The following is a 16083-nucleotide window of genomic DNA, read 5'->3' as shown; positions in this document are numbered from 1 at the left end:
AAATCATGACCAAATCCAGAATTTCTCAATCTGGTTCAAGACACCAAAAATTCATTTCCTTAATCACATGCTCGCTCGTGTGCCATCCATATGACTGTCAAATAGGCCTTCATTCGGTGTTAATAAGAGCTTTAACGAAGCTATAACTCAGCTTTTTTCAATCACACCCAGAAGAAATTGCGACAAACCTCTTATGCTACTCACAACACCATCAACATACGGAAATCTTCATTCACAAGATTATCAAGAACTTTAAAGTCGCGCCTTTTTTTTTTAATCTTTAAAAAAATGTCATCGTTTGAAAAAAGAAGAAATTTTCAATTAAAGCTTTTAATTTAAAGCATAGCAACCTTTTGCATGTGTTTAACATAAAAAGGCATTATATATTCAATGTAGGAACATTCCTAATAGCTTTAGATTTAATTAAAAATTTCACCGAAGATATTCAAGACTTCATTAAATTTCAAAAAATATTTTGTTAAAGATAAGATGTCATAAGATCAATATAAATATTAGGTATAGTGTAGAATGTCATGAAATGTTTAATAAGAAGGGTGAGGTTAGGAATTAAATCGACTTTCTAGGCTTTAGTTGCAATAGACGTTGTTGGATTTGTTGGATCATGTGTTTGGTTATATACAGTTATAAGGACTGTGCAATGGGTACAAGTAGTGTAGAGATAAAGGCTTAAGTGTGCATCATTCTGCCACTCTCCCAAGCCTCGGTTCCTTGCTCATTAGATAAAAGCACTTGACACATGATTCGAAATTCGAATTCTGAATATTAAACTAGATTCCGAATAGCAGAAGTCACTTAATTGATCCAAAATCTAACACCAAGCCGGTGTGACCCTGATTTAGCGGTAAATTCGGTTTAAAGCCGACGTGACTATGATTTGGTACTGGTTTCGGTTTAAAGCGTGACTCTATGTTTTGCCGGATTTTTGATCGATTAACCGATTTATGCTATCCAAAGTAGTATTATTAACAAATTTCCTGATGAAATGAAACCGCATAAAAATCACAACAGCTCTAATCTCACAAATTATAATATATTTTGACTGAAACGACCATAATAATAATCAAATTAGCTTCAAAAGTACATAAAGTTTTTCCATATTTACTTCGTCATAAGAAAACTCTGACTTCCTTATCAAGATAACAAAACATGAAAATGTTGCCCTAATTTTATTCAACATAAATGCTAAAAAAAAATTCTTCCCTCTTTGTTGTTATGAAAATAGGTCACAAGTCGCATAATTTAAAGCAATTCATGGTCACTACAAGCTTATTGTGTTATGTGACAAGAGCATTTACTATTTGCAAGCACAATTAATTTTCATTATTTTTACATTATCATCTACGAGCAGTTGACATGTTTTTCATTAGAAACTTCAATTGCCATCCAATGACCATTTCTTATCATTAGTGCAGCAGCCAATTCAATTAACACTGAAAATCATGAAATATTGAAAAAAGACACATTTGACCTCAATTTTTATTCATTTCAATAAGTGCACTTGATTTAAGATTGTTGATCCAATTTTCCAAGCAGAAGGATTTGATGACTAAATAGCATTGCGTCTAGAATTCATATTTTATGTCATATGACAACCTTAACAAAAGTATTTTGTTGTTTTAAGTTGTAATCTCTCTACCTTGATCACTGTCTATTTATATTATCAATAAAGTAAGCTTAAGGAAATAGGCTATGCAACATAAAAAAGGAATCTGACCCAAAACCATCTTGAAATCATAATACCTGCTGTATATAATACAGAATACCCTTTTCATAACCACAATTTTGACCTTCATAATTCAGTGCGTCTATTTATTTATTTCTTTTCTTTAAAATCTAGCACGTTGCCAACCGAGAAGAAGAGGATCTATCCAAAACTGGCAATGTCGATTGCTTCAGTCGCTATCATAACTTTGACTAACAAAAGCAATAAATTTTTTTTTCTCTCCCAAAAAAAGATAAGAAATGAAAAAATTTTGTTGGATTGAGTCAAGGACGATAGAATTGAGCAATGACTGAAAAGGATGCAAAGACAGTCATATGTCCTACATTTTTCGATGGCGACAATTTGATACAATATGGAAATTTGATTTCCCCAGTGGATTTCTACTTAATTTACATCTATCGCTCTTTGCTGTTTTATAGTTTGTACGAGATATGAATACTTATTAAATATCCGTTTGACTAACATTGAAGCCTTGTGCAGAAATGTTGCATTTTTTTTTCAATGATAAAAATGGAATAGGAACTTTCAAATTAGTCGTTGATGCTCTCATTCATTGATTGTAATGTAATCAGTGATTTTCATCTCAGTGGGATATTAAAGGAAGGAGGGAAATATGGAAAATCGATGATTTTTTTGTGTGTCAATGGTCTTACGTTTAACATAGAGATACAGAGAAGTTGAAGTCGAGTCAAATTTAGTATGGATGATATGGAGTCGAGCCTACTTAGGGGCATACACAGGCCAGGGTGGGGGTAGGTTTGGGATTCAACTCCACCCCGTTGTTTGACCTGATTTTTGAATTTGTTAGAGGTTTTGTGACACAAATCCATACACACGAATGTTCTACATAAGGACAATGAAAAAGATACTGTCATAATATAAGTCAATGTGAAATAAATGAAGAGACACAAAAAAAGATGAAATGCAGGGTAGATGAAAATTTGAAATAGCTTTTTATGAGCATGCCGATAAAAAAAAATCCGTCAGCAAAATGTTGCAAAATAGCAAATGAGATTGAAATATTTTTTCTGTTGATTTCTAGGAAGGAGATTTGTATTTTTGCAAGTTGTAAAAAGAAATGATCTTGAAAAGTTTTTGGTGCTGGAGGAAATTTACTGTAAATTTGAAAATCCTAGGGTTACTGCTGAACTGCCTTTCTTCAAAACTTGCGGTTTTCCATGTAAAAACTTGAATTTCAATTCAAAAACAGCAGTCAAGTTGCAGTCAAGATCTAGGAATTCTCAAAGTCTCGGCTTCGACATGTAAGGGAGGTCATGAATAACAATTGATCTGTACTGCCTATGAATAAAGTAATTAAGGAAGCAAGTATGCTTAACAACCACGGTTTTAACTTTCAAAATGGCACTTCGGCAATAAATGTGTGGTTTTGCGGTTTTGTGGCAACCACAGTCACAAAGCCTTAATTAAATGTTATTCCTAATAGATCAAGTAATTAAGGTTTAAGAAGTACTTTAAAGGAAATAAAAGTGCATAGCTTTAAAGCAGTGATGGGCAACCTTCTATTTTTCGGGGTTGACCTTGGTGGTAAGCTTCAATCGAAACCGCACTCGACGTACGGTTGATGTCATTAATAAGAATTTTCGGTGGTACACAAGTGTGCCGAAGCACAAAGGTTGTCCATCACTGCTTTAAAGACTCAAGTTTCCCACTGGTACTTCCTTAAGGAAACATTTTATGTCTCGACGATGACAGTAGAATTGAGCATTGAATGACTTTACAGTTTCTATTACTTTTGATGAAATCAAGAGATTCTCTTACAAATAAATGATGGCAAACGGTAGATAGATTTAGCAATTTGAAGTTTTTTAAAGGTTAAATAACAAAAATTAAATTATTTTCAGTTCAAGCATCAAATCACATTTAATCTAATTCCTTCAAATATCTGTTTGATTTTATTGACATTTCTCAAGTAATTTAATAGCAATAAATCTATTCAATAACGAAATCAATCAGCATGTGATACAAAAATCTTCTCATCCAATGCAATACTTCATAATCTCATTTAGAGTCAAATTTTACATCATTCGTAACGTGAAATAAAATTTCATCAACATTCCACTAACAAAAATTTATTTAGCGTCGCCGAAAAGAAAAAAAATCGATTATTGACAGACGATTGAACTTTCACAACAAAATAACGACACGGAGGATAAAATGAAGGAATTTTTAGAAGTTGAGAAAAAGAAAAATTCGATTTATCGATCGTAATTCTAGTCTATGATACTGAGATCATTTTAATATACACATAATACCCATACACAATATTGCCGCCTTGTGGTTGGATGACTGCTAAAAATGAAATCAAAATTAATTTTCTATTCATTGAGTTAGAATGAGGTTTTCATAGACAGCAAAAGAAGTTTTTTTTTTTGTTTGATATTAAAGGAAATGAAATCTTCAGATTCTCGACGAAGGAAGTAAAACGAAGAACCTTTTTTTTTTTGGCTCTCTTTATAAAAAGGACAATCCATTTTTTGGAAAGAAAATGAATAGATAGAAGATAAGAAAGATATTTTTAGCATACACAATATTCATAATAGTCATCCACACGAGGCAAAATGTAGAGAAAAATATGAAAATTGGAGCAATGATTTTTGTAATAAAAATTAATGCAAAAAGTTTATTTTAGATCATTTTTAAGTTCATATAGAGCAGTGTTGTGTATGCTATGTGCCGCGGCACCACCGAAGTGCCATGAACCGGATATCAATCATGGCTAACCACCAAGATGTGCCGTCCCACAAAAAAGCTTTAACAACACTGATATACAACAGCTTTAAAGATGATAATTTTTAGTAAGGATGAATATTTTCGGATCCTGTATATTTGACGAAAATTATAAGGATTATCATAGATTTATAATGTTCCTTAAACAGTCTTCGTTGTCAAAATATTTTGAGACAATAACAGATTTGTAAACAAAGTTAGACTTACTTATGTTAATATTTAAATACTTATATAATTGCTTTAATAATAATTTAATGCTAACATTTGTAGATTAATCTATGAAGGATGATTTAAGATATATTTTAGTATGATATGACAGCACGTGATATAATTTGTTGTGCATCAAATTTCATAATCATCCATTGGGGTTTAATGATAGGTTTAGGAGTGAATGAGTACAATCTAGATGCTGGGATACAATCTTGATGCTAGGGTATAATGGAGATGCTTAGACGCCATCAAGTGGTGGGGGAGATGTACAAAAATCGTAAAATCCTAGCAAATAGAAGAATTTTATCCAAAAATTGACTGGGATTGGATTGACGCCAAACCTTTGCATCTTGCATACCCCTTGCAACTGTCATGTCGCCATGTTGACGGCAAACGCGAAATTGCCTCCATTAATGATTTTGACCCATATTTACAGCAATAAATCGGCGCATCGAGCTGTTCAAGACTAGAATTGATCATAGAAAGCAATGGAAACTATTAACATGCTAAATCTCTCAAAACCGAATGATTTTTATGATAACCGATAGACATGTACAAATACTTAAAGTATAATAGACCAACTGACTAATTGACTTAATCTACTTAGACTAGAAAAATGAACTAAAATAGAAATGATATGCGACATTTTATGTTGTATATGAGGATGTTACAAATACTTAATGCTACTATTTCTTTTCATATCATTCAACAAAGCATGTCATAAAAATCATGATGATGAAGATGATGATGGAAAATTATTTTCCTTTTTCCTTCCACAATTTTTTTTTATTATTTTCAATTTCTATCTACATGCTATAGAATGAACGAGTGTGTAAATTGAAACCAGAAATGTTGCATCATCAAGCTTAGATAAGCACTACAACATACAATAATTTTGATGTGCCTTTTGAGAGATTTTAAGTATAGAATAATTCTTCCATTATGATGAACAGTTATTAGAAGAATTAATATATAGGTATATATAGCTTGTTAAGTTTGACGAGCTTAAAATCAATTTCATGAGTAGCAATTGGTGGGTAATTGAGGAATTGCTAGTTTTCAGCACAAGGTGCTCCATTAAAAGATCGAATTTTGGTAAATCTAACCTGCCGATGTCAACAGTCAGATGGAAAGCCCTCTGTTGTAGCCTAAGCTTAACATTGGAACTTGATTGCAGTAAGTAAGTAAGTAAATAACCTGTCGTTGTCAAACAGCCTTAAATGCTCCCTATTCAAACTTAACATCCCTACAGTCAGACTCTACACTAAGTATTTGAGCATCCTTTAAGCATCCTCAAGTTCCCCACTCTCCACAGGCTAGTCGAATCCGATTTAAATAGTTTACCATCAACAAAACATTTCAAAATTGAATTTAAAATTCCACTAAAAAAGCCATTCCAACAGTCTCGTCAATTCCTCATCCTCTAATAATGTCATTTACATCCAACACTGTCACAAGCATCAACATCAACTATTTTCCATCATTTATTCATTCGCATCTACCAACTCAACAAGATAGATCTAATTTATTCGCGACGACAGACATCAAAAATGCTGTTATTGTTGAAAAGACAACTTTATGTAGTTTATTAATGACTGGTAACTGTGAAGTATTCCATTATTCTACGTGATTCTTAAGGTAAAAGTAATTAACATCATGTTTCATCAACCAATTATAAAAATCATTGTCATAAAGTCGTCTTAAAAACAGTAAAGAAGATTGTTAAATGAAAATGAAAAGGACATAAAAGAAGAAATTAAAGCACTCAGGAGATATAAATAGAATAAATGATGTGCATTCAATGAAATGTCATTTGAACCTGTTTGTGACATTTTTACTTTCTTCCTTTTCATTCACTTAAGTATGCCACTCACGGATAAATGAGCCCGAACAGCACATAATGTTGGTTAGGACGCAAATGTGTCGCTGACTGGATGATACGACACAAAGCTGCTCTGACGTGACAGAGACAACGTGTTTTCTAGGACACAGCTACGTCAGTGAATTGATGCTAATACACGAAGTTGCTCTGACGTGACAGAGACATTGTGTTTGCTAGAACACAGCTACATCACTGAATTGATGAGTTGACACGAAGTTGCTCTGAAGGCACCGTGAAGGTTGATTTCGAACCATTTTTGTCGGCCACTTTGTTCTAAGTATATTGTCACCTTGTGGCTGCCATTTGGTTCTAAATATACTGTCGCTTTGTCGCCATGGTGGCAACATTTCAATATGTGCCGATCGGGGAGGGGGGATCGTATTGTGCCGCTCGGGAAAGGATTGAGTACAAACTTGCAAACTTGTCGAGACATACATAGGAAGCATCATTCAGCACACATAGGAGATGTTAGATGGACAGAAAAAATGAACAATTTTCAATTGCCATTGAAGCGAATCACGTTTCATTTTGTGAATGAAAAAGGCTTTCTTTTCCCTTTTACTTTTTAAAAAAAAAATCCGTTCTTTTTTTATTTATTTCAGGTCTTGCACACAAATAAATTTTATGTGAAGTTAAAGGAAAGGGAAATTTTCGAATATAAAATATGAATTCACATAAATAACTGACAAGTAAAGAGACTTTTATTTCGTTTTGATTAATAAGAGGCTGTTCACTTGTTACGGGACGCTTTTAGGGGTAGTGAGGGGGAGGACGCTCACATCCCCTCATTGTATGTCCGGAATTCATGGAGATTTTGTTGCAGATGAGGGCGGAAGTTGACTAAAAAGTCAATTTTCCGCGTCACGTAATCAGTAAACGTCACCCAAATGAAAACGGCAATAAAATGGCTGTAAATTTTTTCGTCTTTGTCAAAAATTTACTGTCGAATATTCAGTCATGCTGAAGAGACATACACACAAAAGCTAGCTTATCATTTCTCATCATTATCAGAGATTTACAGATTCATTTATTAAAAAAGAATAGAATGACGATGAAAAGTAACGAGAAAAAAAAGGAAGAAGATGCTCAATGAATTCATGATTTTTGGAGGACGAAAAAGGAGTTATTAAAAGCAGTCAAGTGGAAGAAGCAGAAATTATTTTTTTTTATTCTTGGCCTTTTGTTAATATTGAATGTAAAAACTGAGTTAGGGGAAAAAATCATTATAAAGTTGCCAATTTCATAAAAGAACACAAAAGTGAATAATGAGCAGTGGTTGCAGATCCTTTTTTGTTCTTGAGCTATACTAGATATGGAACAAGACTGAATTGATTTTTTTGGAAACAATACACTGGAAAATTGTTACTTTAGTATCTTTAGAAATTGATAATGACTGCATGATAACATTTTAGCGCTATCGATTATCAGCAGATGTGATAATCGTTGTGTGGGTAACACAGCAGTAATTATAACTTAAATGTCTATATCTATAATCTATTCTAATTAATTGACGATTTTCTGGGTGACTAATTGACGTGAATAAAGGTCAGGAATTGATATTTAATTGGTTAACCGTAACTCAAGTGTTGACTTTCGAGTGCTTTATTCAAAAATAGCATTAAGTTACTCAATAATTGAGTATTGAATTTGAGTCTACTAAGAATATATCAATGCAATTAACCTAACCACAATCCGTGTGTCGCTAATACAGAAGAGAGTCAAAGTGGTTTGGTGTCGTAGTGGTTTCGTTATTCGTTACTCAATTCTTGCACATTAGGGATTTCCATCCCTGGACAAAATCTCAATCCCGAGATTTCGGGTAAATCCCTAGTGCACACAGATCAAACAGTCATGTGTTTGAGGCTCAAATTGATAAATGTTGAGAAAAAGTGCGGATCTTTGAACAGTTCTTTGGTCCGACCCTTGCTCAGACCATTATTGAATCATCTGTACTTAAAACACTTCTCAAACTCTCCCTTTATAGACTCCAGGAAGTATTATCGTATAAGGTGTAGTTAGAATTCCACATTAAGCTGTAGATTCCAGTGACTGTGAAATTTACTTATCTAACTATCCCCACATCTTATTTTGCGCAATGGGATATTGTAGCTTTAAAATCAACATCCCAACATTTCATAGATGAATTCAAGGAATTTGTGTATTTTCAATACACAAACTGTCACAAACTGTACAGCTAGAACTTAGTCTTTTCAGCTCTTTAATTTCAAAAAACAATGAAAGATTGTTTCTGTCTAAATTCTATTTAAGTTTCTTTCATCTTTTTTCAATATTCTTCTCATCCCGGATATGCGAAATGAAAAGTTTTTCTAAAACGTCACATAAAATTTTCATAAATTTGCACAGCTAAGAACATTTTCACACTCGCATGATAGTGATATAATAGGAAATGCAATTTTTCATAGAAAAAACAACATGGAATTCTTTTTCGTGTGTACGGCTGTTGTGTTCATAAATGCAATCCTTAAATTATTTTATGCACACACAAAAAAAAAGTGGTGCGAGTAGGATAGGATATAGCAACTTTGATAGCTGAATAATTTAAATAAATTTTCTCTCTCATTTTGTTTATGAATTTTCAAGTGGATTAAAATTATGATGAAAAGGCAGTACACATATGGTAATGCACATAATTCATCACACACGTACACGTTTTTTATATTTGTTTATATATAATGACTGAGCTGAGGCACTATTTTAAATCTGTTGTACCACACCCTTTAGATACAGTTTATAGTGGGATCCGAACCACTTGCAAGCTCTGCACATTGCAAAGACACGAGTACGTCATTGATGTTGCATGTACCTAGTTAATTTGTCAAGATTTCGTAATGAAAGTCATCCAAATAAGTATATCCTTGTATACCTAGAGTGAAAAGGCAGACATATGCCAAAGACCTCAAAACTGCACCCAACACACGAACCGAGCTTCTTAACGAGAACTGTGAAAAAGGAAAAAGAGCTTCGATAACTGGGATTGAACCCAGGACCTTTGGCACGTAAGGCCAACGCTCTACCATTTAGGTCACTGATGCCATTTCACCGTTATATTTGTTTGGTATTGAAAAAAAGTTCTGCTGCTGCATTTGCCACACCATAGTGCTTATGCATGCATGAATCATGAAAAACAATATTCTTATATATTTCCTGTTTACTCGTGAATGAAAACAGGAATGAAATGGAATAAAATATTTGCTTAATGTCAATTTTCGTAGCACGAAGAACTTTAAGAAAAACAATGCATCACGGAAAGGTTTGATGCGAGAAACATGTTACCGATGAGGGTTTGAGACTAGAAATTTATTGACTCAAGAAAATCTTTAAATTAATTCATGCCACAAGCATAAGCTCGCTATAATTTCAATTACTGTTTTGTTGCTAATTTCATGTGAAACATCTGCAGGAGATAAAAACAATAAAAATCACTGCCCAGTTTATAATGCGCCATTGCTAGTGGTTGCTTACTGTTAACTTCAATGTTGCCAAAATCAACCCCTCTTTTGTTATATTTTTTTATGAGCATAGGCGTCAACAAAATTGCTGTCGCGGGAATTGGCAAACATAAGAATTTTACTTGCAATTACTACATTTAAACTCAATTTTACTCCTCGTTGCCTACTTATTCATTTTATTTTGCTATTATTGCATAAGCTTAATAACAATTTTCATAATTTTACTGAATATATGTGTCACTAAATGGTGAAATTTCCTTAACAAATTATATTATGTCTCCGAGATTATTCATTCATATACATTTATTTTATTACTGTACAAGTTCATAGTTTTAGTAATGCTTTGTCTTCACAAATCCATTAGAGGAAGAGAGATGAGACGTTGCCAAGATTTTTCTTTTTGTTAACTCAAGAAAATGTAGCTCATTTTGTTAAAAACTACAAAGCTTTAAGAAGAAAAGGAAGTGAAGGAATGTGTAGTTGATAAGGGGCGTAGCTAGCAATTTTTGAGTTGGTTTTAGGAATTGCTTTGGAAGGAAATCCAAAATTACAGGAGGAATGCTCTGCCAGATTGAGGAATGCTGTCTAAATAGGGAGTAGAAGGATGTTGAATCTAGTGTTGACCCTAAATCTGTTTGCATATGTCCATGAGTGATCCTAAAGTCAATCAATCTTTAATCGTAGAATTTTGTCCAAATAAGGACCAAAGAGAAGTTGTCCCGACGCAAGTCGAATCGGCTTCATGTAAATTTTGAGTCGACTTCGAGCTTTGCCATCAACCCCTTTGGATGTGCCCCTGAGTATGCTTTCCCGAAACTTTTCCCTGAGTCTCAGCTTGTCTCTAGAGTCAATCCATTTTAGATTAATTCCTAAACAACATTAACTAATTCAAATGGACTTAAAAGAACCCAGCAACAAATAAAATTAAAATTTAGACATAACCCCAAAAATCTCTAACTTCCCCCCCTACCAGTTGACATCATGAAGCGCTTCAACATGCTCACAGTGCGTTTACAAAACTTTTAAAATCTTCCATTTCATTTAATTTTACCCCAAGTCCATGTGCAAGTTTATGCATTATGTAGATGTGCCAAAAAAGGAAAGGAAACGATATAACATCACCGAGGGAAAGTGGAACAAAGGATGGTAAAAAAAATCAATGATTTAATTCCATTCTACTGCCCAGCTTTTTCTCTCGTTCTGGTTTACTTTAAAAGATTTATAATCTTATCTTGAGAATTAACTTCATTGAATGCTTATCCGTCGTCAACTGACCACTGTCTAATTGATATAATTTACTTTTTTTGTGTACAATAAACATAATATTCAGTAAGCACATAGATGTATACATAATGTCCATTTACAACAAAGCTTTAATTTTAGTAAGAAAGCATGAGAACGATGGAAGTAAGCAAAAACAGAAATCTAGGGTGGTATGATTGCACAAACGTGATATCGCATTGTTAATGGGCAATTGAAGGAAAGTAACGAGAAATATTTACAGGCAATGAGACTACAAGAAAAAGCATTCCTACATCGACAACCAAGTAAGTTCGCCCCATCAATCATGGAAAGAAGAAAGATGATACATATAGTCGTAAAGCATGTATATAAATAAATACTTGAAGTAAATGTGTGATGTATGATTTATATGGATGTATAATAGTAGCGTCGGAAGTATCAAGCAGTCGGAAGTGTTCCATCTTATGCCACGAAAATTCATTTTCCTTGAATAAATTATGTTTGTTACATTGAGATGAGATATGATGGAGCAGCAAAAAATAAAATTCCGTAAGGACGTCAGAGTTGAACTCTTTATTGCCTCTAAAAGAAGAGCTGATTAATATTAAATTCTGTGCTCAATATGCCGAGTGACACAATATAACCGCGAAGGCGCCGTGTTGACGACATGACATTGAGTTGCTTTAACGGCAAGACGTAGTGTAGCTCTGACTGCAAGAAGTAGTGTTGTTCTGACGGCAAGACGTAGTGTTGCTCTGACTGCAAGGCGTAGAGTAGTTCTGACTGCAAGACGTAGAGTAGTTCTGACGGCAAGACGAAGAGTTGCTCTGACAGAAAGACGTAGAGTTGCTCTGACGACAGGACGAAGAGTTGCTCTGATGGCACAGTGACGCCTGATTTCTATAGAATGGTAAATAACAGTGAACTCTATTCCTCGTAAAATTGGTTCGAAATCAACCGCCACAGTGCCATCAGAACCACTTCACCACTTACCGTCAATACGGCGACAAACCGGTTCACCGGATTGTACCGCTCGGCTACATAAGCACTATCAACAGAAGCTTGTCTTCTTAATTTATCTATGTACGAATACTTCATCGGATAAAAATCCCAAATGAAATCAGCAACAATATTGTAGTAAACAAATTTAACGAAGACACAAGATGAAAAATATTGATATTTTGGTATGAAAAAGCTTAAATTAGAGAAGCAGCATAGAGAAGAGAAAAAATCCATCAGAAGCAAAACATGGAAAACGATACACATAATTTCCATTATGTGTACTCTGAATAATTAAAGGAAATTAGAAGACTGTAGAAGAAGTGAATGAGAAGATATTTCATGCCTTTTTTGCTCAAGGGATGAAAAGTTTTGAGGAAAATTATGTTTAAGGATTGTAGGTGGATATCATCATGATGAATTCGCGTTGAAAGTAGAAGATTTATGACAGTGATGAATAATGTCTGCAGTCTTTTTCTTCCCACATAACCACATAATTTGAGGACTTTTTTATTCATACTAAATGGAAGTAAAATATGATTGCAGTTGACGAAATGATTATGAGTGTCAAATTCTCTGTTTCCTTTCCTTGTTATTATTTAATTAGTTAAATATTGATTTACATGTGAAAATAAGGAAACCGTCACGCCTGTGTCGGCTTTGAGCTTTGGATTTAGAAGGGCTACGACGTTGTCGTAAAGACTGCTTTCGATTCATTTTAACGGCACAAACTAAGAGCCAGCACCAGAGTTAGATGGAAAAGCTTGTGTTGTAACCTTAACTCCATATATGAACATGGTTGCAGTAAGTTAGTAAGTATGCTACTCGGTATGCTCTAAACATCTAATGTAAGTTCAAATATCAAGTAAATATTGATTTGCTGTTCGTGTATCTTCAGTGAAATTGAAAGCTGTTCAAGGATGATTCAAGATGATCAATATTGAGTTTATAATTGAAAGGGAAAACGTGCTTGATGTAAAAATGTCGATTCGTAATCATATCATTGTCGACATAAATTTTAAAATACGACATTAAATAATCTGATTGAAAACATTTTTTCTGCAAAATCATACATATTCATTAAAATCAATAATTCAGTGGTTCCAAAATGGTAAAAATTTTCCGCCTTAATATCGCAATTTACCCTTTTTTACACAATACAAGTCAATTTAAACTTAATTTCATGCGAGAAGTTTTGTCGATTTTTTTTCGTTCATAAAAAAAGAATCCTGAAGATAACAGCAAAGTTTTCCTGTCGTTTCATGCTTTAACAACTAATTTGACATTCATGTTTGGTTTCCTCCAATAAAAGTTTTCTTTTAAAGTCACACAATCGAGGGACAAAAAAAAACATTCAACAGCATTTCGGAATAAGACATGAAAATTTCATCTATATTAATTTATTGAAATTCTGCCTACAACACTATTTTTCGCTTCTTTTTTTGTGCTGGCATCAATTAAGTAAATTGATTATTGATTAACGTAGCTTCATTTCGTTCGTGTGTTTTTTTGCACATTTCTTTGGCATAAGTACAGTTTTATATTAACTTGCTGGAGACAATCGAATTGGCGACTTGATTTTAATATTGAGATTGAGTATAAGAGTGCTGTTCAAGCTGTTTTTGAGCCACGGCACACCATTTACTAACAAAAATTACTCGTGGCACACCAAAAAACTAAATGCGCTTAAAAACGTGTTAAATTAAAATTAAATCCACGGGATCGTCCAGAACTGCATGCTTGTGCTTTTGTACGCAGCCTTAGACGAACTATAAGGTTCAGTCGAAAATAGCAGACCTTCGCAACAAAATGACATAAAATGCACGCTTGCGATTCTTAATCGAGCCCTAATTATTCCATTGACGCGGTGGATTGACGGCCTTCATTGGGAAGGTGAGGTTGGTGCGCTTCCAACACCTTTTGGTGACCCTAGTTATTCCAAAATACTAATAATATAGCTTAAGAACTTAAGTTTTTGACGCTTTAATCGAGCTTTGTAAGTAAAAACGTTGCGATACATCTGAGCATGTTGCACGACACACCAATGTGGCGTGACACACCAATGTAATTAATGTAATATAATTCAAGTATTAATAATCAATTCCATAAGAACAAAATTTTCAAAGTAAATGACAAGAAGCTTAAAAACTCACCTTAAAGTCTCGCATTACACGACACGTCTCCACAGGACCCATTGGCGAAAATAATGAATGTAACTCCCGTTCATTCAAATCTTGTGGCAAATAATTAACAATCAAATTTGTTAATGTGTCATCACGTCGTTGTCCTCCAACAGCTGAGGTCGATGGACCGCTAAGTCCTATACCTGTTAAAGAACTCGTACTTGATGATGACATATGATGATGTGGTGCAGCACCAAATGTACTGCTTGATGGTAAATCGTACATGCGAGCGCGTGCTGTATATGGTGTTGACGAAAAATCTGTGTCCTGATTAAATCCATATGATGGTGAATGGGAAGCATAATTTGACTGAAACAGTGAAACGGAATTTGAACTTTGCAAAAGCGATTTTTGGGGCTTTTTGGTACCGGCGTGAAACACCGGGAAGAGGAAGAAAATTTCTATTCATTTTTTAGATAACAATAAGCACTTGCCAATCACTTAATACTTTTTATTTCTTTTCTTCTGATTCTCTCTTTTCTTATCGATCTGGATCATCAAAAAAAAAAAAGAATATATCCTTGACACTAATCCTCATTCTTTTCTCCATCATGAATAGAATGCACTTTCACCATTTTTTTTTCTTCTCACTTTTCACCTCATCCTCTAGTTTTACATTATTTCTCTTTTTTTATTCATTTCTTTATTTGATATACGTATTATGCATGAGAATCAGAAGAATGAAGCACGAGGCATCGAAAAATTCGTAGCTCATTTTCACAAAACACTTGCTGATGTGCTTCACGTCTGTCGACTTGCTCTTGAGGATTAATTTTGGATTGGTACGATTTATTTTATAAAAGGTAATAGGAACTAGATCAATGATATTCAGAATATGGTTCGTGATACATACAGTGAGTTGCCAAAGCTTTCAGGAATGTCGTCGCCTCATGGAATTTAGCACAATGCAAAGTCAATCTCTATCACAGCCTAATCGAGACTTAAGGACAATATTGTAAGCCAAAACCTAAATTGGTAATCGGCACGCGGAAGACATCGATAGAAACAGCTTATGTGCCTCGTAAGGAAGGCTCTAGATCACAAATAATCTGTTTGCAACTAAGACTAATTTAGCGGCTTTGATTATACATTACATCAATAAGTTAAGCAAAAGTGCCTTGAAAGCTCAGTTGGCCAGTTGTGGGATCACGAAGGTTATTGTTGGACTAGAACTCCAGGACATGAATCCTTCCTTTAGCCTACTGATTTGTCAGCACAAAATGGAGCATGCTCTAATATACAAATTGAATATGTACATTCATGAACACGCTCATCTAGGATTGATCCCTAGATTACATACAATTCAAGCAGACCAAGAGCGTGCTCTCAAGAGCAAAGTAAGCTTAGAGCATTGTTCACGAGCATGCTCATCTAGTGTATTTAAAGTAATCAAGCTCTCGAAAGCATGCTTTTTGGCTTATATGACAATTCAATCCCAGGATAGAGACTACTAATTAAAATGCGTCCAAAGCCCTCAAAGAACTTATTTTTTAAAAAATTTCAATATATTTTACGTAAAAAATATATTGTCTGATAAAAATTAGCATATAAATGAATTGCATCATCATAAATTGTTATATATCGTGTGCCACATTTTCATGTTGT

The 16083-nt window shown here is 33.9% G+C and overlaps 1 protein-coding gene across 2 annotated transcripts in view; it reads right to left on the bottom strand.

Annotated features, from left to right (window-relative positions):
- The window catches only part of LOC139094155 (protein sex-lethal-like), a 38125-nt gene that overhangs the window by 19834 nt on the left and 2208 nt on the right, over positions 1–16083 (bottom strand). Inside the window, exon 3 of one of the 2 annotated variants that reach the window (XM_070645100.1) lies at positions 14449–14787. In XM_070645100.1, the coding sequence (XP_070501201.1) occupies positions 14449–14787 (339 nt within the window). The remainder of the gene's footprint in view (positions 1–14448; positions 14788–16083) is intronic. The other variant, XM_070645101.1, reaches the window with a different exon arrangement.

Source organism: Chironomus tepperi, unplaced genomic scaffold, assembly GCF_022539635.2.
Source record: "Chironomus tepperi strain 1889 unplaced genomic scaffold, CSIRO-AGI_Ctep_v1 contig_351, whole genome shotgun sequence".
Classification (NCBI taxonomy): Eukaryota; Metazoa; Arthropoda; class Insecta; order Diptera; family Chironomidae; genus Chironomus; species Chironomus tepperi.
The sequence above is the reverse complement of the archived record's forward strand: the minus strand, read 5'-3'. Positions and strand labels throughout refer to the sequence as shown.